The 23,141-nt window shown below is 33.5% G+C and overlaps 2 protein-coding genes, 1 non-coding gene and 1 pseudogene across 3 annotated transcripts; 2 read left to right on the plus strand and 2 right to left on the minus strand.

The window, feature by feature from the left end:
* Nucleotides 1-347: 347 nt before the first annotated feature.
* On the plus strand, nucleotides 348-10,020 carry LOC133293064 (uncharacterized). Its single transcript, XM_061491581.1, is given in 4 exon segments — nucleotides 348-537; nucleotides 7,774-8,139; nucleotides 8,141-8,421; nucleotides 9,309-10,020. Coding segments are annotated over 4 exon segments (1,341 nt in total). The 5' UTR covers nucleotides 348-349; the 3' UTR covers nucleotides 9,815-10,020.
* On the plus strand, nucleotides 6,134-6,240 carry LOC133293068 (small nucleolar RNA R71). Its single transcript, XR_009749007.1, has one exon. It is a non-coding gene; the product is annotated as a small nucleolar RNA R71 (small nucleolar RNA).
* A 354-nt stretch (nucleotides 10,021-10,374) lies between the features above and the next one.
* Nucleotides 10,375-11,091, minus strand: LOC133293062 (DNA-directed RNA polymerase subunit alpha-like; annotated as a pseudogene).
* A 60-nt stretch (nucleotides 11,092-11,151) lies between these two features.
* On the minus strand, nucleotides 11,152-11,884 carry LOC133293063 (small ribosomal subunit protein uS11c). The gene has a single exon (XM_061491580.1). It carries the CDS (start codon nucleotides 11,566-11,568, stop codon nucleotides 11,152-11,154), a length of 417 nt encoding a protein of 138 aa, XP_061347564.1. The 5' UTR covers nucleotides 11,569-11,884.
* Between the last annotated feature and the right edge of the window lie 11,257 nt (nucleotides 11,885-23,141).

Consider the following 23,141-nt stretch of genomic DNA (forward strand, 5'->3'; position numbering starts at 1 on the left):
TTATGGCCTAACAAGCTTGCTAGCCATTGGACACTACACTTGTGGAACAAAATTAACGGAACATACTCTTACGAATCTTGATTTCGAACACATATACACTGCCTATTATTTTATTAACTTCATAACATATTGTGGCTCAAAAAAAGAGTTCTTTTGTTATAGAAAGATGATACGTTGTGTTACTATGTTTGAATTTTTAGTTGCCCTATGTTTATTATGCTCGTTGATTTCATAATTTGGGTGTTTAATTTGCTTGTCTGACATGTTTTGAATTTTAAGTATTTTATGGATTTTTACAGCAGAATGGTATACAAAGTCAACATATCTCAATGAGTAAAAAATAGGATTTATGGCTACACAAACCGCTGAGGATAGTTCCAGATCTGGTCCAAGACGAACTGTTGTAGGAGATTTATTAAAACCTTTGAATTCAGAATATGGTAAAGTCGCTCCGGGGTGGGGGACTACTCCTTTGATGGGTGTTGCAATGGCGCTATTTGCCATCTTTCTATCTATTATTTTGGAGATTTATAATTCGTCCATTTTATTGGACGGAATTTCTATGAATTAGATTAATAAGAACCGACTAACTAGCTTTTCAATACAAAAATAAGTCTTTAGTTCTTTTTATTTTTAGCCCATTCTATTTTCATTTGGTAGTTCGATCGTGGAATTTCTTTATCTCTTTATTTCCGGAATATGAGTGTGTGACTTGTTATAATTGATCCCGTTCATAGTACAGAGCATAAAATGGATCTGTCGTCTTGTGGCATTATAACCACAGAGAACGTTGGAATTATAGGGTTCACTTCAAAAGTTTCAAACTTTCTATTACACATATCCATTTACGTTATAACCAATATTTGGGTATTTTTGTTTGAGCCGTTGTTGCGTAAAATCGACAAGTGCACCGATCGTACCAAGTAATAAAAGTGAGTAAGATATTGTCCCACGAGGATTGAGGCACCAGATTTAAATTTAACTATTCCTTTCTTATTGGATGAACAAGGGTTGGTTTGAAAATAATGGTATTTGTAACAATTGTGAACTATTCAATATTTCGTGAATAATTCAGAGAGAAATTTGAAGAAATTAAAATCAAAGATTGAGATTTGAGAAAAATATTTAAAGAAAAATTATTGCAGTAAAGGACGCCAACACCTTTCCGATCCCCACCTTGTAATATTGATTAATATTTATATTTAATTACCCAATTGACCAAATAATTCACCATCTATAATTAATGAGTTAAGCCATAATCCCTTAGTGATCTTAACTTTATTAACCCTATTAGAATCCTAATCCCTTACAAATCCCTTTTCAAGTTAATCCTTAAGCCCAGTGAATTTTCCACATTTGCAGTTCATGTAGCCTATCCCTAGTGCATACATGAACAGTTATCTTACCCTTTGTCGGGAATTAGAATCTCAATATCCCTATTGTGAACCCTAACCCTCGCAATCCTAATAGAGTCGCGAAATCTAAAAGAATTATGGGATGAAGAACAGAGTAAAATAAATTCAATTGAATAATTAATCATAAACTTAACCAAAATACAAGGGGTTCACATCAAGGGTTGTGACCCTTACCACAATATAAAAAAACTAGCCAGACATATTCATGTCTGACAAAACAAAGTATTCAAAAGAATTCATAAAAAGTAAAAATAACTGGAAAGAATGAAAGAAGAAATCTTGATCGGCAGTCAACGAAGGCTTGCTCTGAATCCTGTTGCTCCGTGCAAAAGTGTGTTTTTCTCTTGAGGTCTGAGTCTATATTTATAGAGTCCTTGACCTAGTGGAGAAGCCTGGTCCAATTTCTTTTCAAAATCTCACTGTGATCTTGTCTTTGATTGAAAAAGATTCTATGTTGAATTATCCGCACCTCCCACGCCACTGGCGTGAGATCCACGCTGTGAGCGTGGGCCTTCAGATTGGCTTTCCCTTTTTAGCTCCAATTTATCTATTTTTCCTATGAAATCAACATAAAATTAGTATGCAATCTCTGATTAAGAATTTTGACAGATTAACAGTGATTATTGCCCTTTTTGCTTAAGATTTAATCACATTCTTTCTCTTTTTGGTTTAGATTTCCTTATATGCTGAGCGCATATCAAACAATTCCCAGATTTGAACTTTGCTGTCCTGAGCAATGTAATAGATTCAAGTTTATCAGCAAAGAATAATTCAGTGAAAACATGGAACACAACATCTTAAGAATTCAGACTGCTATGCATGTATAAATCTTTGTTGAAAACTACCAGTAATGCTTTTCAGTTATATAAAGAATTTAAATCCTAACTTTAATATTCCTCACCAGTTAAAATGTACTCTCATTACGCTCAGTGTTTGAGGGTTTCACACTTATTCCATCAGTGTAGTAGTAATTCCATAGGCTTGAACTTATTCTCAATTCCTAAAAATGAGGAATCCATTTGACATGCGTAGACTGATCAAAAGGTCTTTGATAGGTTGTACTTTGGCCTGGTTTGGGGGTGAGAATCTTTTGGTCAGAAGCTGATTGGAGAGATTGAAATACTGATTTTAACAATACTTCCTTATCTTCTAGGCTTTGCCTCATTTACAAACTTGGGATTCTTTCCCTTTCTTCACTACCTTTTCTCTCCTTGGTTGCAGATGTTTTCTTCCTTTTTTTCTTTTGAGCTGCAAATTTTCTCCTCTTTTTTTTTCTTTTCGGCATTTTTGCCATATTTTGCAAACCAGTCTTTTCAACTTCTTATCTTTTCCTTGTTCATCAACTGAACTTTTCCTTTTTGAGAAGTAATTTGACTTTTCTTCTTTGATCAGCATTCAATCTCTCAAGGTGTGTCAAGAGGAACAGGATTAAGCAATTTTCATCAGGTTTGAATGAACTGGTTTAAGGCTCAAAGAGGCTTAACAATGTAAATTCTTATGGGTAGGCTGTTTGGCTCTATGTTATCAAGAATAAAAATGCCTTTATCATTTCAGTCATGCATACAAGCCAGAGAAACAATTCAAGTTCTAGAAACTACTACAGTGAGGCCTCTCAAAAAGAAAAATTTCTATTCAGGCTCAAATCCTCACAGTTATAATTCAACTAGAATCTTTAATTCGCAATTTAACATCAAGCATTAACCAAAAATTTCTACCAAAACAGTTATAAAAACGAGCAGTCATTCTCAGATTAAAACAATTAATTGCTCACAGATATAATGCTTCATCCAACTTAATCCAATTATTTACTGAGTAAGCTTAGAACACTCTGGGACTGCTTGTCTAGGAATTTTCTAAAAATTTTCCCTTTTTCTTTAAAAATTGAATCTAACTAAAAACAGCAAATAAATAGAAAAAAAAAACTTGAAGGTTAAAATATCTCCCCTTTTCAGAAAATTTTCTGTTAGACGTTCTTCCCGTGGTGTAGTTCCGCAGTATTTAGCAAGTCTCAAGTCTCGCATACAACATGCGACAATTCCCAGATTTAGAACGTTGTTGTCCTCAGCAACAAACTATACTAGTCGAAGAGCTAATTCTGCCAGGTGGAACACACACACACACTTGTTAAACAGTAAACACAGAATAATCATCAAAGCAAAATGTATAAAAGAGAGACATAATCAAACCATAACAGCAAAATAAAAGTCAAAGTAAGTGTCTTGGTGAAGTGAGTTGGCGCTCAGGGCGTGGGTTTCACGCTGTGAGCGTGGAACCTACTGCCATTTTTTTTTCTTTTAGGCGCTCTCAGCGTGGAACTTCGGGAGCTTTGGGTCCTTTGACGTTGAGAGCGCAGTTCCCACGCTCCGAGCGTGGTATTCACTGCCTCTTTTGGCTGTCTGACGCTACTAGCGCCAAATTGGCGCTGACGGCGCCAATTCCTAGATTAAAATTTTTCCACATGGTCACTAATTCACCACTTACTTGACTTATTTAAAAATTAAACTAACCTAAGCAAATAAAATAAATAAAATAAATAAAAAAACAACTATTGGGTTGCCTCCCAATTAGCGCTTGTTTAACGTCACGAGCCTGACGTACCCCTTGTGATTTATGGTGGTTGGAAGCATGCTACCAATGATGACCCAGTCTTCTTGATCCGATGTTGTGTCTTTCTGGGATCATATGTATGTGGTTGAGGAAGAAGTTTCTCAGAACTTTTAGGCTTGGTTTTCACAAGTTTCTCCTTACTCTTGTGTTTTTCCATCTTAACCTTTGGCTTGCTTTCTTCATGCTGCCGATGGACTTCCTTCTTACTCCCTCCCTCAACTTTAGACAAGTCTTTATTGATAATGACAGGGTATTGATCTTCATCTCCAAAGAAGGCATATTTCAGAGTTTCAGGTAACTCCTTCAATTCTGCTTTTGGTGCTACTGTAATTAGATCATGTTCCTTCTTTTCTAGCATCTCAAAAACAACTTCTAACTCTTCTTGTGGAGTAGCTTCATCTAGAGCCTTCAACTCTTCTTCAAGCTCTTGAAGCTCACTTTTCTCTTCCATAATCACCTCTTTGACTGCTTCTTCAACCACAACAAGTCTGAAGCAATCATTGCGGTCAGATGAGTTCTTCATAGCTTTAAACACATCGATTGTGATTTTCTCATCATTCATCCGTAACTCGAGCTTTCCTTGTTCAACATCAATCAAAGCCCGAGCTGTGGCCAAGAATGGCTTTCCAAGCAGAAGAGGTATTTCAGTTTCTTCTTCCATATCCAACACAATGAAATCAGCAGGGAAGATAAATTTGTCAACTTTGACAAGGACATCCTCTAGTATCCCATTGGGTCTCCTTGTTGAACGGTCAGCTAATTGTAAAGAGACCATGGTTGGCTTCAATTCAGAAATTCCCAATTTTTTGCATATTGACAGCGGCATCAAGTTGATGCTTGCTCCAAGATCACATAGTGCCCGGCCAACATTAGTATTGCCTACCGCAATTGGAATGTTGAAACTTCCTGGATCTTGAAGCTTTGGTGGGAACTTCTTCTGAATGATGGCACTGCACTCTTCAGTAAGTGCTACTGTCTCACAATCCTGCAACTTACGCTTTCTAGACAATAAATCTTTCATGAATTTAGCATAGTTAGGCATGCTAGCAAGAGCTTCAGCAAATGGAATATTAATATGCAATTTTTTAAACATTTCTAAAAACCTGGCATACTGTTGTTTCTGTGCTTGTTGCTTGAGCTTCACAGGATATGGAGGTTTCTCAAAACGAGAATAATCCATCAGTTTCTTTGGAGCTTCAACAACTTTCTCCTTTGCTTCTTCTTTGTCTTGCCTTGCAGGTTCTTCTTGCTCGTGCTCCAGTTCAGGTGTTGGCTCATCAACTTTCTTTGTCTGAACTGATTTAGGTTTTTCTTGAGAAGTGATCACAATTCCACTCCTTGTCACAATGGACTTGCATTCCTCCTTTGGATTCACAATTGTATCACTTGAGAACTGTCCTTGAGACCTTTCAGCCAACTGCCTAGACAACTGGCCTATTTGACTCTCCAAGTTTCGGATGGAAGCATCCTGGTTCTTGTGGTAAGCTCTGGTCTCCATTATGTGATCATTGGTGGTCTTGGCCAATTGTATCATTGTTTTCTCCAATTCGGATGGCTCCTTTTGTTGCTGAGGAGAAGGTTGCAGATAGTTGTTGGATTTATAATCCAAGCCGCTCCCTTGATTCCTCCTTTGAAAGTTGGTCCCTTGGCCTCCATTCTGATTCCTTTGATAACTTTGAGTGTTCTGTGGAGGCATTGGATCATACCAAATTCCATTGACCTGGAATGGTTCAGCTCTATTGAGTGTAGGGCACTCATTAGTATCATGCGGCTCCTTACAATACTCACAGTCGAATACATCTACCTTGGATGTTGAGAGCTGCATCCTGTCGAGCTTGGCATTCAGACTGGCCAGCTGCTGCGAAATCATCCTTTGTTCAGCTAATGAGGCGTCAGTGTTCCCTAGTTGTAAAATTCCCCTTTTGGGCTGAGCTGTTTGAACTAGAGGAACTGTAGTCGACGCATTATCATTCCGTGCCAGATAATCAATGAGCTCTAGGGTTTCCTCTGTTGTCTTCTTTCCGATGGTTCCACCGGCTGCACTGTTGACAATCATCCTGGTATCCAGTGTCATCCCGTTGTAAAAGACTCTGACTTTCTTCTCGTCCGGAAAGTCATATTGTGGGCATTTTCTGATCAACTCCTGGAATCTCAGCCAAGCATCACACAGTGTCTCTCCTGGTTGCTGAATGAAGTTAGTGATTTCGTTCACCAACTTGTTGTATTTTTCCCGAGAAAAATGTTCAGCAAAGAACTTAGCTGCTAAGTCCTCCCATGTTCGGATACTGTTGGGAGCTTGTCGAGTTAGCCATCTGAGGGTTTTTTCGGTCACAGCAAAAGGAAACAACCTGAGTCTGATTGCATCATCAGACACTCAACGATGCTTCGTGTTGTCACAGATTCTCAGAAATCTGTCCGTGAAGTCATGAGGATCTTCGTAATCCTCTCCACCGAATGGGCTTTTCTCTACCAAGTTGATCAGCGACGGATTGATGTCAAAATTGTTGGCATCTATCTGTGGCCGAACAACACTTGAGTTCGGCCTTGTGAACATAGGAGACAAAATTGACTCCATCAACACCGCTGGAGGAGGAGGTTGATCTCCATTATTGGTAGCCATCACGGGTGTTATTTGTGGCTTGGAACTTGAGGACTCCTCTTGCTTTCTTTGCTTGGCTTGTTTCCGATTTTTCTTTGCAGTTTTCTCTATTTCTGGATCGAACTGTAAAGAATCCCGATGTACTTTACCTCGCATAAACTAAGCAAAAGGTCAGTAACAACAAAATCCAATAAATAAATTCAAAAGTTAAAAATAAATTAGGCGTAGTCAATCCCCGGCAATGGCGCCAAAAACTTGTTGCGTAATTTCAGCAAGTGCACCGATCGTACCAAGTAATAAAAGTGAGTAAGATATCGTCCCACGAGGATTGAGGCACCAGATTTAAATTTAACTATTCCTTTCTTATTGGATGAACAAGGGTTGGTTTGAAAATAATGGTATTTGTAACAATTGTGAACTATTCAATATTTCGTGAATAATTCAGAGAGAAATTTGAAGAAATTAAAATCAAAGATTGAGATTTGAGAAAAATATTGAAAGAAAAATTATTGCAGTAAAGGACGCCAACACTTTTCCGATCCCCACCTTGTAATATTGATTAATATTTATATTTAATTACCCAATTGACCAAATAATTCACCATCTATAATTAATGAGTTAAGCCCTAATCCCTTAGTGATCTTAACTTTATTAACCCTATTAGAATCTTAATCCCTTAGAAATCCCTTTTCAAGTTAATCCTTAAGCCCAGTGAATTTTTCACATTTGCAGTTCATGTAGCCTATCCCTAGTGCATACATGAACAGTTATCTTATCCTTTTGTCAGGAATTAGAATCCCAATATCCCTATTGTGAACCCTAACCCTCGCAATCCTAATAGAGTCGCGAATTCTAAAAGAATTATGGGAAGAAGAACAGAGTAAAATAAATTCAATTGAAGAATTACTCATAAACTTAACCAAAATACAAGGGGTTCACATCAAGGGTTGTGACCCTTACCACAATATAAAAAAACTAGCCAGACATATTCATGTCTGACAAAACAAAGTATTCAAAAGAATTAATAAAAACTAGAAATGACTGGAAAGAATGAAAGAAGAAATCTTGATCGGCAGTCAACGAAGGCTTGCTCCGATTCCTGTTGCTCCGTGCAAAAGTGTGTTTTTCAAATTCTCATATACGGTTCTCTGGGGGGGTTCGTTGGTTTACCTATCTCAATAAAGTCTATGACTGGTTCGAAGAACGTCTCGAGATTCAGTCGATTGCCGACGATATAACTAGTAAATATGTTCCTCCTCATGTCAACATATTTTATTGTTTAGGGGGAATTACACTTACTTGTTTTTTAGTCCAAGTAGCGACGGGGTTTGCTATGACTTTTTATTATCGTCCGACCGTTACTGAGGCTTTTGCTTCTGTGCAATATATAATGACTGAGGCTAACTTTGGTTGGTTAATCCGATCAGTTCATCGATGGTCGGCAAGTATGATGGTTTTAATGATGATCTTGCACGTATTTCGTGTGTATCTTACTGGTGGTTTTAAAAAACCCCGCGAAGACTTGGATTACGGGTGTAGTTTTGGCTGTATTGACTGCATCTTTTGGTGTAACTGGTTATTCCTTACCCTGGGACCAAATTGGTTATTGGGCAGTCAAAATTGTAACAGGTGTACCCGAAGCTATTCCTGTAATAGGATCGTCTTTGGTAGAGTTATTACGTGGAAGTGCTAGTGTGGGACAATCTACCTTGACTCGTTTTTATAGTTTACATACTTTTGTATTACCTCTTCTTACTTCCGTATTTATGTTAATGCACTTTCCAATGATACGTAAGCAAGGCATTTCTGGTCCGTTGTAGATAATATGAATCATTTATCATTTGGGGGGGCAATAGTATTTCATTGCTACTAATATGGATTATTTAAAAAGATAAGACATGTATTTAGATATTTGCCTTCAACTTAAGAAAATTAGATTATTTGTATTTGATTTTACATACACAAATAGTTGAAGGGAATTCTCCGAAGAAAAAATGGATTATGGGAGTGTGTGACTTGAACTATTAATTGGGCCGTACAGATATATGATTTTTTTCTTATCTGTCACATTTGAATTTACAATTAAATGTGTCTTTGTTCCAACCACCGCGCAAGTCCTCTATAGAAGATATGCCGGTTCGATTGAAGTGAAGAGAATCTTTTCTATGATCAGACTCGATCCTATCCTGGCTCCGTAAGATCCAGTCAAATAAGTGATGTGGTATGATCAAAATGAAGTCTTTAGCTATTTCACTTAACTCATATAGTATGGAAATGCATGCATTTCCTATGCATTGATTCTATTTATGATACTATCGGAGTGAAACAAGTAGATCTAAAGAAGAACAGGGGTTAGATTTTATTAGTAACAAGTAAATCCTTTGTATGTAAAAACTCCTGAGATTTATTGGGGGCGTAATAACAATCGCAAGGTTTGAGATCACCCAGAAAGCACTATGCACTTTGAAAGCCTACTTGGGTATTGAGCATTTGATAAAAGAAATAAGAATTGAATTTTTTGCAATGGATAGTTGTAACTCCCGAAAATAGAATAGGGTCCATTTTCTTACAAAAAATACTCATATATGTGTCTATAACATATCCATTTTTTCTATAGATACATTCGGTTCATTTGATTCGCGCTCGAGCCGGATGGTGAAAAATTATCATGTCCGGTTCTTTCGGAGGATGGATCTATAAGAATTCACCTATCCCAATAACAAAAAAACCTGACTTGAATGATCCTGTATTAAGAGCTAAATTGGCTAAGGGAATGGGTCATAATTATTATGGAGAACCCGCATGGCCCAACGACCTTTTATATATTTTTCCAGTAGTAATTCTAGGTACTATTGCCTGTAATGTGGGTCTAGCGGTTCTAGAACCATCAATGATGGGGGAACCTGCGGATCCGTTCGCAACTCCTTTGGAAATATTGCCCGAATGGTATTTCTTTCCCGTATTTCAAATACTTCGTACAGTGCCCAACAAGTTATTGGGTGTTCTTTTAATGGTTTCGGTACCCGCGGGATTATTAACAGTACCCTTTTTGGAAAATGTTAATAAATTTCAAAACCCATTTCGCCGTCCAGTAGCAACAACCGTCTTTTTGATTGGTACCGCAGTGGCTCTTTGGTTGGGTATTGGAGCAACATTACCTATTGAGAAATCTCTAACTTTAGGTCTTTTTTAAATTGAATCAATTGTGAAATAAAATGCCATGTATATTGTGTATCTAGGGAGAATTCACTTTAAGACGACTGACTAATCCCTAGATACATCTATTCCATTTTTTCACCTATTTCGAGTGTAAGGATTTGTTCTAAAGATTCCATTTCTATTCTATATTTTGATCCTTACTTTTTATAATAAAAAAGAATCAAAAAATAATTTATAATAAAAAAGAATCAAAAAATAATACAATGGAAATACAATGGATTTAAAATTTATACAAAATGTTTTTCGAAAATATATTTCGAAAATATCGAATATCTTTTTTACATCTTCTCGAAGATCTTCCAGCAAAAGGTCTTCTTGACTCTTATTCAAGAGTTCTAATAATGTATTTATATTATATCTTTTAAGACAATTATAGATCCTAGGGGGCAACTCTAATTGGTCAATAAAAATGGATTTCAATGCTATTTCTTTTTTTTTTTTCCTTAGGTTAGACCTAGCCAATCTATATCTATCATAAAAAGTAAAAAGGGGTAAGGTCACTTTGTGTTGATTGTTTTCTAATTTTAAATTTTCCTCTTCCGCGTGTAAAAAAGGAATAAATAAATCAATCAAATTCCGGGAGGCTTCATAAAGTGCTTCCTTCGGAGTTAAACTTCCATTTGTCCATATTTCGAGAAAGAGTATCTCTTGTTTTTCATTCCCATTCACATAAGAATGAATACTATGATTTGCATTTCGAACAGGCATGAATACAGCATCTATAGTATAACTTCCGTCTTGAAAGTTTTTGAGTGTTTTTATACGATATCCGCGATTCCTATCAATTTTTAATCCAATATACAAATGGATTGGTTCTGTTACGTTAGCTATATGTTGTGTATTATCAACGAGTTCTACAGAAGGTGGTAAAATGATGTCTTGAGCAGTTACATACCCAGGACCCTTGAAACAAATAGACGCGTCCCGAGTTCCATACAGATGACTTTTCAATACAATTTCTTTCAAATTCATTAAAATGTCATGTACTGATTCTTGAATACCCGCTATGGTAGAATATTCATGTGGTATCTTATCAGATTTTGCACTTGTGATACACGTTCCCTCTATTTCTCCGAGCAAAACTCTTCGCATCGCAATGCCTATTGTATCGGCTTGGCCTTTCATAAGTGGAGACAGAATAAAACGTCCATAATAAAGACGCTTACTGTCTACTCTTGATTCAACACACTTCCACTGTAGTGTCCGAGTAGATACTCTTACTTTCTCTCGAACCATAGTAATATATTTCATCAACCCTTTAATTTTTGTTTTCTCTTGAATTTTAAATCTCTTCGATGTTTATTTTTAGTTTTACACACGTCTTTTTTTTGGAGATCTACATCCATTATGTGGCATAGGGGTTACATCCCTTATACAATTTAAGACTATACCACTTCTACGAATAGCTCTTAATGCCGCATCTCTTCCGAGACCGGGACCTTTTATCATGACTTCTGCTCGTTGCATGCCTTGATCCGCTACCATTCTAATAGCATTTCCTGCTGCGATTTGAGCTGCAAATGGCGTTCCCCTCCGTGTACCTTTGAATCCACAAGTACCGGCGGAAGACCAAGAAATCACCTGACCCCGAACATCTGTAACAGTCACAATGGTATTGTTGAAACTAGCTTGAACATGAATAACTCCCTTTGGTATTTTACGAGCATGCTTACGCGAACCAATACGTCCATTTTTACGCGAACCAATTTTTGGTATAGGTTTAGCCATATTTTTTATGATTTCATATTGAAATTTATACTATTTTTTTCTTTTATCTAAATTTATTTTATCTGTGCATCTGGTTAAAAAAAAAAAGTCCTCTTTTTGTGGAAATATTATCCTTGTCTTTGTTTATGTCTCGGATTTGAACAAATTACTATAACGTGTCCCCGCCTGCGTATCAATCGACATTTTTCACAAATTTTACGAGCAGAGGCCCTTATTTTCATATTTATCATTCCTTTATTTAATTGCAAATCTATTTATTGAAAGAAAATAAGGTTTATTTATTACATTTTTCCGTTTTGAATTTCGAATTGTACCCCCCCCCCCCCCCCCCCCCCCCCTCGTTAAAAAAAAAACTAATAGAAGGTTCTCGATGTCAGCATTTCGTATAGAGGTTATTATGTCAGCGATGATATCCTTACCCATGATAAAAACTTAAATTCACTATACTGGAGCTATTCTATAGTCTATTACTGCGTCAGCAGTGAAAAACAACAGATAAAAATTCACCTGACTGGAATACCCTCAATATGGGTATCCAAATTCTTAGAATTTCATTTTCATTCTATTTATGTCCATAAGGTCCTCATCATAATCCTCTAATTTAAAATTCATGTAATTAGAGTTATTATACACACCACTTTAAACTTTCTTCCTTCCGTAGACTGTTTTGATTTTTTTTTATTTTTTTTTCAAGTCCAATTAACAAATGTATGGAAGTCTACATCAACCATTATTATTTCTATGAATAGATGGAAGTTTCTGGTGTTTTCTAGACCTAACCCTCTACTCTCCGAAGAGCTTTTAAAATAAACTTTATCAAAATGAGAGGATATGTCAATAATAAGATTAACAGTAAGGGCCTCTTTGGTGTGACGTATAAGGCATGATAATATAAGTTTATATTATACATTATGACATTTTCAGTTGTTTTGTGTGATCATCGTATAGTATAAGCTTATACAGCAGGATCCCTTAATACTTCAAAACGATGTATAACTTAATGCGGCATAAGGGAGAAGAATAAGGCCTGATAAGAGGTTGGTGTATTAACATCGTTGACTAGTGTAATTCTCAAAAATTAATATATTATTTTAATATTAATATATTAAAATAAAAATTAATTTTTCAAAATATTAATTTTTAAAATATTGAATATTTTTATTTTTAAAAAAATTAATTTATGTTTTGGACACACTGATCAATAAATTTTTATAAAAATTAATATCATATGACATTTTTTGAAGAATTATATAAATTCTTTATTAAAGGATATTTTTATTAAAAAATTATTTTTATCCTATATAGTATTATACAGTGCATTACCAAATACTAGATGATATTATCTTATGCAATATATTATTTTATACAATACCATACCAAACGCTGGATAATATTAAAATTCAATCAGGTCTTATTCAATCAGGCCTTATACTATCAGGTCTTATACTATCGGGCCTTATCCTATACTATGCACCAAACATAGTCAAACACAACAAATTTGTTTAAGTGGGTCAATGATCTCATGGACATAAATATTTTCTCTCTCTCTTTTTGTGGGATCCGAAAGATTTTCTCTGAGCAATAAGATCCGAAATCGGTCGCATACATTATTTATTACGTTGTAAAATAACGTGGACACCACTATAACTGTCTTCCTTCCGTTCCCTGTATTGTTTTTATTTATGTATTTATTTATTTTTTCAAGTCCAATTAACAACCCCATTTAATTAATGAGGAGAGATCTTTTGACACTTTAGAGTAAGACTTACAACTCTTACTTTCTATCTCAACCGTTGATTTCCGTCCATCTAATTATTATTATTTATTTGAAATAAATAAATAATTAATTGTTATAGATAACCATAAGAATTGTAAATGTTACTTTAGAGTCAAAAGATCTATCTCCATATATATATATATATATATATATATATATATATATATATATATATATATATTCAGGATTAAACAAATCTATCAGGTAGCTGAAAGGGCATATCACATTGACATAATCGTCCACTTGGGAGAAATCAAGGGTAATAGAAAACAAGAAAATCCAGAAAACGCAATCAGGTCCACAAGTTGCATTCTCGCAAATCCCACTTCTTCATTCTTTTCTTATCTTTTCCATCGCAAAATTTATTTCTTTTTTCTTTCTCCATCCAACACTTCCATCATTCCTGTCATAATAAGGATATAATTTAATTTTTTAGACCATAACGTAAATTACAGACTATGAATGTAGACTTTCTTTGACACACCGGAAATCTTAAAAGTCGATCTATAACTTTATTAAGCCAAAACTAAAGCTAAACATGAAGTTTTTGCAGTGCTGTCATTGGATTTGATTCAGTTTTAATATATTTTTTTTTTGAAACTTACAGTTTTAATATTTTGACCATAATATAAGCTATAAACAACAAATTTGGAAATTCTGCAGTGTTATGAAAGCATAAAAGCAAATCTAATTCTGATATTTGAGAACTTGAAACAAAGCTTGAAGTTACTATAATTGTGTTGTTATGGGATTTGAGGTTGAACTTTTTTCAAGGATCGGAAGACGATCTGCAAAGCTTACGAATGAATCAATATCTAATTTTGCTATTTTGAAGTAAAAATTATAGTTGGAATGCAGAATATTTAATCTAGCTTGAGTATCAAATCCAACCCAACTTTTTTCTCTCATTCAAAACTGAATTTGGAGTTAGTAAAATTAGATTAAGGCTCCATTTTTGGAAAGATAGAATCTAATTCAATATTCTAATGTCCCACTCCGCAACTTTTTCTTACAACACTGTGAAAACTGTAAGAAATTTTTATAATAATTGTGAGCTTCAATCAATTGTAGTTTTTTTCTTATTTTAATAAAAAGAGGCTAACTCAAGATCCATAAAGGGATGCAGTATAAAGCCCATTTAATTAGTGATCCTTTTGTTTGGACTTGGATATCTGTAAATTAATTAGTGTGGTAACAGTGTAGGCCTAACACATAGGCCCATGATGGGAAGGGGACTAGGGTTAATAAGTTTGGCTAGGTTCCCTCTGCATTCACAACATGATAGAAAACCGTTACTCCACAACTCGCCCCATCGACGATTGTGATCAGGGAGTGGTGTGAAATGCAGAGGAAGATCCTAGTCTTTCCATTGCAGGAGCGTTAGAGGAAACAAGAAGCTTCAAGAAATCAAAAATCAAGTAAGCCTGAATCTTTTGGTGTTCTAATATCATATAATCCTATTTTGAAATTTTCTTACATTTGGTATCAGAGCCTATATTATATGATTTAGAATCCAATTACATGATGAAATATACTTTTGGAGTTAATCGTTTCCCTTAGTTTTGAATTAAAGTTTTTTTTTTAAATTTATTTTGAATACTGTTGTGGAAATGAGATGAAATGTTATTTGACGCTTCTATACCACTTAAGCGATTTATAAATTCTTGTTTGTCTTTTGAATACTGACAGCGTTAATTATGAGAAGGAAGGTCTATTTCTTAATTTAGTCAGGTTATTCATCTTTGGTTTTGCTTGACGTGAAATTTTGACAAATTATTGATTTTATGACCCAAGTATATTGCAGGTCGTTTTAATTGATCGTTTTGCTTTCAATTAAACTATAGTTTTATGGTTGAAAATCATATAAAAAAAATGGCATATTATATGCTGAATTAAAACTCATATTGGTCTTGAAAGATGGACCTGATTAGAATCGCTGGTTGACGAGTTTGATGGTGAAAATTTATTTGGATCCTTTTGAATGATGTTCATAGGCATGTTGTGGAAATCTGTTGCTATCCATTTGTAATAGCATTGAATTTTAAATTCTTGTGTGGTTTATTTATTTATTTATTTTCAAACATCGGAAAACAAAATTTAGCTTGATTTTACATTTTGTATACAATTAGCATTGATCTGTTAGCACTACAGGTTGTATTATTTTTAATCAATGCTCACAACTCGTTTGCAATTTGTTTTGGCTTCGTAGCAGTATAACGAGAAATCTATTTGTTAATATAATAGTATAACAAATTGTTAATATGCTGATAATTATAACTTTTCAAATTTATTTTGACTTGGAATTAATCATTTATCTTATCGTTATAATAATTTGAAATATGCTTGTGTATGCAGTGCAATGTCAATTCAAAAATCATAATTGAAATTATATATATATACTAAGAATTCAATTATAGAGTTTGTTTCGCCACACCAGATTATAAGGCATATGTATTTAATTTATTGTTGTCGTGAAACAAATGTTATAGTTTGAGATGCTAAGAATTCAATTATAGAGTTTGTTTAGCCACACCAGATTATAAGGCATATGTATTTTATTGTTGTCGTGAAACAAATGTTATAGTTTGAGATGCTGAATTAGTAGAGGATGAGTAATGAAAGACAAATAAGATGTTTAATATATTTTATATTTAGTTTTTATTCTAATGAGATAAATATTAAAAATTAAAATAAAATATGTACATTATATTTTATTTTACTTTTTGAATATAGCTTGAAGAAAAATATGATAAAAAATTAATATTTTATATTTTGCATCAAATGATGATGTGTTTTGGATATTATATTCTAATGCTTGCTATAATATATTTTTTTATTGAGGTTCATGCTTCTGCTTGAATTATTTGAGTGCAAAATTTTGTTAGAAATGCTATTACCTTTGATTCATTATCATTAGAGATATTACACTTTTTTGTGGACTAGGTTGTGGTTTTGGGCAAGAGAAAATTAATTTTGGCGCAAGAGTTTTCATGAATTACTATGGGTAATTGCCACTAAAGTGGGATTACTTATATTGGTTTGTGAAAATTTCTTTGTAAAATTTGAGAAATAATTTTGGTTATTTCATGCAATTTCCTGCCCAAAGGGGGTAATTGTGTGTTATAACTGTGAACTTGTTTGAGATGAAGTTAATGGAGGTGCATTGATCTAAGTGATCTGTCTGCCCAAAGGTGACAAATCTTTGAAGTCAATGTATGCTCACTGAGCAACTTTTCTTTGAGGTTGTAGATGAAGTTATTGGAGACTCATTGGTCTAGGAATCTATCTGCCCAAAGGGGATAGATTTTCAAACCCAGTGTTGTGCTCATTGATTAACTCATCTGAGGTTCTGGTCTTGGTTAGTGCATTCTGCCCAAAGGAGAATGTACTGTTATGTTGGCCTTGTTATAACAACCTGTTGTGCTCATTGATTAACTCATCTGAGGTTCTGACCTTGGTGACAACCTTGGTTAGTGCATTCTGCCCAAAGAAAAATGTACTATTATGTTGGCCTCATTATAATATCTTGATTTAATTAAATGCGTATATTGCCCTGTAATTTACTCTGATGCATTCTTGTTTTGCCTTAACAATGAACTTTATGTTTGATTCATTTTGAAATCAATATCTTGAGATATATATTTTAATTTTTATATACATATATATTTATTTGGAATTATTTGCTCTCATTCATATTTAATTTTGTGAGCTCTTATTCATGTTTAATTTTGTAATAAATATTCATGTTTCCCTTTTCAAAATTTAATTAATGAAAATTGTTACATAATATCATGATTATAATGTTAGTATTTACTCTCTCAATTTTAGCGTAGATTTTATGTGCTTTGTCAATTAATTTGGATTAGTGAGCTAAGATATATAATTGTTGATATTGAAGATTGAAATTTGTAACACAAATTGCAGTTTAGTAAATGCAATATGAATTTGGGAAACATATGCTATAAGGTTTTTCATATTATTTGGGTATGATTGTTGAGAAAGTTATTTGTGAATCGTCAGGATTCTTTGTTAATAAAAATTATTATTTGCAATTATCTGCCCAAAGGAGTGTTTATAATATGCTAATTATTTCGGTAAAGTTATTTCATTGTTCATAATCAATATAATTGCATTTATGTAATAAATATACTTTTGATATGAACGATAACAATGCCATAATAGAATTGTTGATTGCATTGAATTGTGATTGATGGAGATGAGATCTAGATTTTTATTTTATTTTTTTATGAATTTTGATCTTGATAGGGCATTGTGCGTTAGCCCATAATTAATGTAGAGAACATACTTGACGTGTTTTTTAGTGGGAGAGATATGATTAATTTTGTGTGATCTTGAAGTTATTGTCGATTTAGTTGGAGATAATTGCTTAGTTTTTAATGTCAGGATATGAGTTTATTTTGAAATGAATTTTCTATAAGGCCTCTTTGAGAAGGATTTTGAATTCTATATCCTTTTTAAATCAACATGGATTTTATTTTACATTAATGGTGATCTGATGAGATAGTGAATTTCTTGAGCTATGAAGAAAATAATTTCTGTTAGTTTATTTACCATTAGGCCAGTGAGAGAAAATTTCCTTTTCTTGTATTGTATATTGTTGAGAATATTGACTGACTCTCTAACCAAAGAATTTAGGCCCATGATAAATACATGTGAAGAATATGGGCATTGTGAATTCCTTTGATTTAGTTGGTTAGCGGGAGTTTGAATCATTTATTATTTTACGATGTTGAGCCATTCATTTTGGATTTAATTGATGTTTGGTTGTCAGATAAATTATTTTGGAGCAATTGATAATGCTTTTTATTATTGTATATATTGAGTACATGTATTTATGTTTATCAATTGTGAGATATTTTGGAACTCAATGTCGTTGGGACCACCATGCCCGTGGTTGACACTATATTGGAGTTTGAGGCATAATTTTGGAACTCAATGTCGTTGGGACCACCATGCCTGTGGTTGTCACTATATTGGAGTTTGAGGCATAATTTTGGAACTCAATGTCGTTGGGACCACCATGCCTGTGGTTGACACTATATTGGAGTTTGAGGCATAATTTTGGAACTCAGTGTCGTTGGAACCATCATGTCTGTGGTTGACACTATATGGGAGTTTAAGACATAATGGTGTTGTTAGGACTACAGTGCCCGTAGTCGATATCATATTTGATTATATGATGGTTTTTGATAAACCATGAAATTTCTCTGGCTTTAAGGCATTTGAGAGAAATTTGAGGACTGACAGAGAAAATAACAATTTGGCTGTTGTTGGATCACATTGGCATGCTATTTTCTTGCTACACTCCACACTAATGACTAGTCGACGGAGTCAAGTAACATTTGTGATCATGGAAGGGTATAATCACCGCCTGATTCAATGTTATTTGATTTTAGTTGGATGGAGTCATGTTCAGATATCACACCTTGGATCATGTGTTTTCTTAAAATGTGGCCACATTATAAGAATTAGCCCTTAGCCCGAGAGTCGTTTTTAAATAACTTATTTTCTTTTTCTTTTTCAAATTAAAATTTTACAATTAATTTTGCCTAAGTGGGAGAATGTAAGAAATTTTTATAATAATTGTGGGCTTCAATCAATTGTAGTTTTTTCTTATTTTAATAAAAACGGGCTAAGTCATGATCCATAAAGGGGTGCAGTATAAAGCCTATTTAATTAATGATCCTTTTGTTTGGGCTTGGATATCTGTAAATTGATTAGTTTGGGTAATAGTGTAGGCCTAACCCATAGGCCCATGATGGGAAGAGGACTAGGGTTAATAAGTTTGGCTAGGTTCCCTCTGCAGTCACAACGTGTTAGAAAACCGTTACTCCACAACTCGCCCCATCGACGGTTGTGATCATGGTGTGAAATGCAGAGGAAGATCCTAGTCTTTCCATTGCAGGAGCGTTAGGGGAAACAAGAAGCTTTAAGAAATCAAGAATCAAGTAAGCCTGAATCTTTTGGTGTTCTAATATCATATAATCCTATTTTGAAATTTTCTTATTGGAGGCTCCCTGATCTGTTTAAGAGGTGAGAATATAGATCTATTTTTCACTAGGGGTGAAGTATCTTAATGTAATAGTTATTTAGCAAGGCAATAATATGAACTAGAGCTCAGAGGTAGAATCACCCTTCAAGTTTCAGGCTAGAGCTAAGTATCAGGAGGAGATGAAGGGCATGATTGGCTATAATGACGCTTAATCACAGCATAGTAACAACGGATAATGTGATGTAGAAGGAGAATCCTTCAAGAAGGAGTGAGGTATATATAAACTAAGAAGATTACTTGACACGGAGCCTAACCATTTTGCCTTGTAGGCTCCACTGAGGTTTGAGGAAGTACTCCCTCACCTTTGTTTGAGGTGTGTACGCATGAGAGAGGCAGATCAGGTGTGAAAAAGGAACATTTGTAAGTGATTAGAATTAGTATACTAGTTAGGGATTTAAATAGATTGTATTAGACTATGTTTAATTTTCACTTATATCAAAAAAGAGAAGAAAAAAAAACATTTATCCACTTTGAGGTTGCAGGAAATGGATCCTCTCATGTGTAATTTAACATGATCATGTCATGTGAGAGGATCTTAACCATTAATAATTAAATTAATGGTGATGATTGTGTAATTTTCTATCCTTATATTTTTTTCTCTCTTCTCTCTTATCACTATTAACTCACCCATGTATAATTATAATTACCCTCACATGACATGATCATGTTAATTAGTACATAAAAGGATCCACTCCCAAGGTTGCATGCAGTGGCAGACGTAGGTGAGTGCAAGTGTGTGCAAGTGCACTCACAAATTTTTTGAAAAAAAAGAATAAAATATATTTTGAGTTATGAACAAAAATTATAGGATCCAATTTAATCTCGTAAAAAAAGTTGATTCGTGATCCCTTTAAATTCCAAAATAAACTCATGTTAGTCCTTTTGAGGGATTAATCTAGATCTTTTTGAATTTCAGATATCATGATTTTGATTATTTGGATCTATTTTTGAATTCTGAGGGATCACGAGTAGATTTTATTTCTCTAAGATTAAATTGAGGCCCGTAATTTTTGTTGATGACCCAAAATGTTGTATTGTAATAGTTTAATTGACTCTTGATTACTTTTTTTATATTAAATTAAATTTTTCTTTTTTTATATATTCTTTTGTATTTTAATATATTTTAAATATTTTAAAATTTTTTTTCTTTATTCTTTTAATGTAAATGTGCAGACATTAAATTTTTTTTCTAGATCCGCTAAGTGGTTGCATGTGTTTTGCACTGCCATCATTAGTTTTAATAGTTACACAGCTTTAATGTTGAACGTTTAAATGCTTCTGAAATGTCTATCGTATCCTTGGGTGAAAGGACCGTTATGCCCTTGCTTTTATGCAAGTTTTTGGATTGACAATTCTGCTTCTCCTTTTGCCTCGGTGAAACTAGGGCCGCACAAAATAACTGGTTCACTTGCCTTGTTCTTGATCTGATCTTGACCTGATTTGTAAATACCCATTTTTTTGAACTGGATTTAATACTGACCCACTTTATTTGGGTCAGGTTTTAGACCTGACTCATTTAATAATTAACCCATTGACCCAAAACTTGACCCATACCCATTATGCGAAAAAAAATGAAAAAAAACCACAATTACATTAAAAGAAAAGTTTTAAAGTAAAACAATTACGTCAAAAATTTTTACGAAAAATATTTCCACAAAAAATTTTCGCAAAAAATATTTTCATCGATATTTGTGACTAAAAACATTTATGTAAAAAAACTTTGACGGAATATTTTTTTGTCAAATTTTTTTACGGAATCTAAATTTAGTCAAAATATTTCACAAAAAAATATATTCATAAATTTTTTTGACAAAACACATTTCTATCGAAATTTTTTGACGGAAAAATATTTCATCAAAATTCTTTACAAATTTCAAATTTCGGTGAAAGTTTTTGACGAAAATATTTTCGTTAAACTTTTTGCGAAAAAAAATTTCGTCGAAATTTTTAGCGAAACACATTTCTATCGAAAATTTTCGTCAAGTTTTTTGATAAAAAATATTTCCATCAAATTTTTCAACAGAACACATTTATGTAAAAAAAATTTGTAAAATTTTTTGACAAAATATATTTCGATAAAAAAATTTCACGGAAAAAATATTCTGTCAAAATTCTTTAGTGAATCTAAATTTCGTCGAAAGTTTCGAATGAAACATTTCCCTCAACACAATTTCCATCGAAAATTTCGACGAAACACATTTCCATCAAAAAAATTTGACGAAAAAAAATTTCATCAAAATTCTTTACAGATTTCAAATTTCGGTGCAAGTTTTAGACGGAAAAAATTTCGTTCAAATTTTTGACTAAAAATATATTTCGTCAAAATTTTTAGCGAAACACATTTCCATCGAAAATTTTCAATTAAATATTTTCGTCAAGATTTTTGATAATAAATATTTCCATCAAAATTTTCAACAGAACACATTTCTGTATAAAATTTCGTATAAATTTTTAACAAAAAATATTTTGATAAAAAAATTTGACGTAAAAAATATTCTGGCGAAATTCTTTAGAGAATCTAAATTTCGTCGAAAGTTTCAAATGAAACATTTCCCTCAAAACAACTTCCATCGAAATTTTCGTCAGAACACATTCCCGTCGAAATTTTGAACGAAAAACATTCTGTCAAAATTTTTGACAGAATTCTTTTTTCGTTTAAAACATTTGATGGAAGAAATCATTTTCGTCAAAACTTTTGACGGAAACTAAATTTCTATAGAAAATTTATTTTTGTAAAATTTTTATTAGAGAAAAAATTTCGTCATTTTTCGACAAAAAATATTCCGACGAAAAAATAATTTTGTGACAAAATTTTTGTCATTTGCAACGTAGAAATTTTGACGAAATTTTGTGAGGAAACCAAGTCAAAAACGGGCCAGTCAGATTTGACCCACTTCAGAAACCAAGTCAGACCCACTTCAGAAATCAAGTTAGGTCAGATCTGATCCAGTTCTGAACTAGTTCAACAAAATCCAAACCAATTCAGACCTGACTGGGATCAAATTAAAGCGGGTAGGGTCAAAATACCTGACCTATAAAAACCAAGTTGGATCGAGTCGAACAAAAGCCTGACCCGACCTGACCCATGCACAGCCCTAGGTGAAACGTTTCATACGTTAAGAGAAAGACCATTCTACCCTTGCTTTTACATGCAAGTTTTTAAATTGACAAGTCTGCTTCTCCTTTTGCCTCGGTGATAATTTTAGTGAATGTATTGTTATTTTTATTTATTTTCTGAATTGTCTTAAGAAATTACCACACATGCATGCAAGGACCCATACACTCACATTCACGTACATAACCACATTAATTTTCATAAGATATAAATAATTTATTTAAGAGTAAAATATATTTTAAATTCTCGATAAATATCACGGGATCTAATTTATTTTTTTTAAAATAAAAATTGACTTATGATCCTTCTGAAATTTAAAATAGACACATCTTACTTCTTTAGAGAGTCTAACATGAATTTTTTTTTAATTTTCAGAAAGATCTAGATTTTGACTAACACTACAAGAAAAACGTTATGTAACCACATTAGTTTAGCGACATTTAGAAAGAATATCGCGAAAAATATAAAATTCCTAAACCTGTTATTTAATATGCCATTGTTTTCAAAATCCCCTTTTATTTTCTTCCCGTGATAATGCCTCCCAAACTTTATAGTGCGCTCCCTCAAACACTAAAAGGCCCTTCAATTGAGTTAGTGTTTTCTTTTTC

This window comes from Gastrolobium bilobum, unplaced genomic scaffold (genome assembly GCF_033153095.1).
Source record: "Gastrolobium bilobum isolate Gb01-03AN ecotype WA unplaced genomic scaffold, APGP_CSIRO_Gbil_v1 utg10420, whole genome shotgun sequence".
In the NCBI taxonomy this organism is placed as follows: Eukaryota; Viridiplantae; Streptophyta; class Magnoliopsida; order Fabales; family Fabaceae; genus Gastrolobium; species Gastrolobium bilobum.

Bases quoted from the DNA above. Each gene is read 5' to 3' on its own strand.
- LOC133293063 (XM_061491580.1), bottom strand. From the start codon at position 11,568: ATGGCTAAACCTATACCAAAAATTGGTTCGCGTAAAAATGGACGTATT.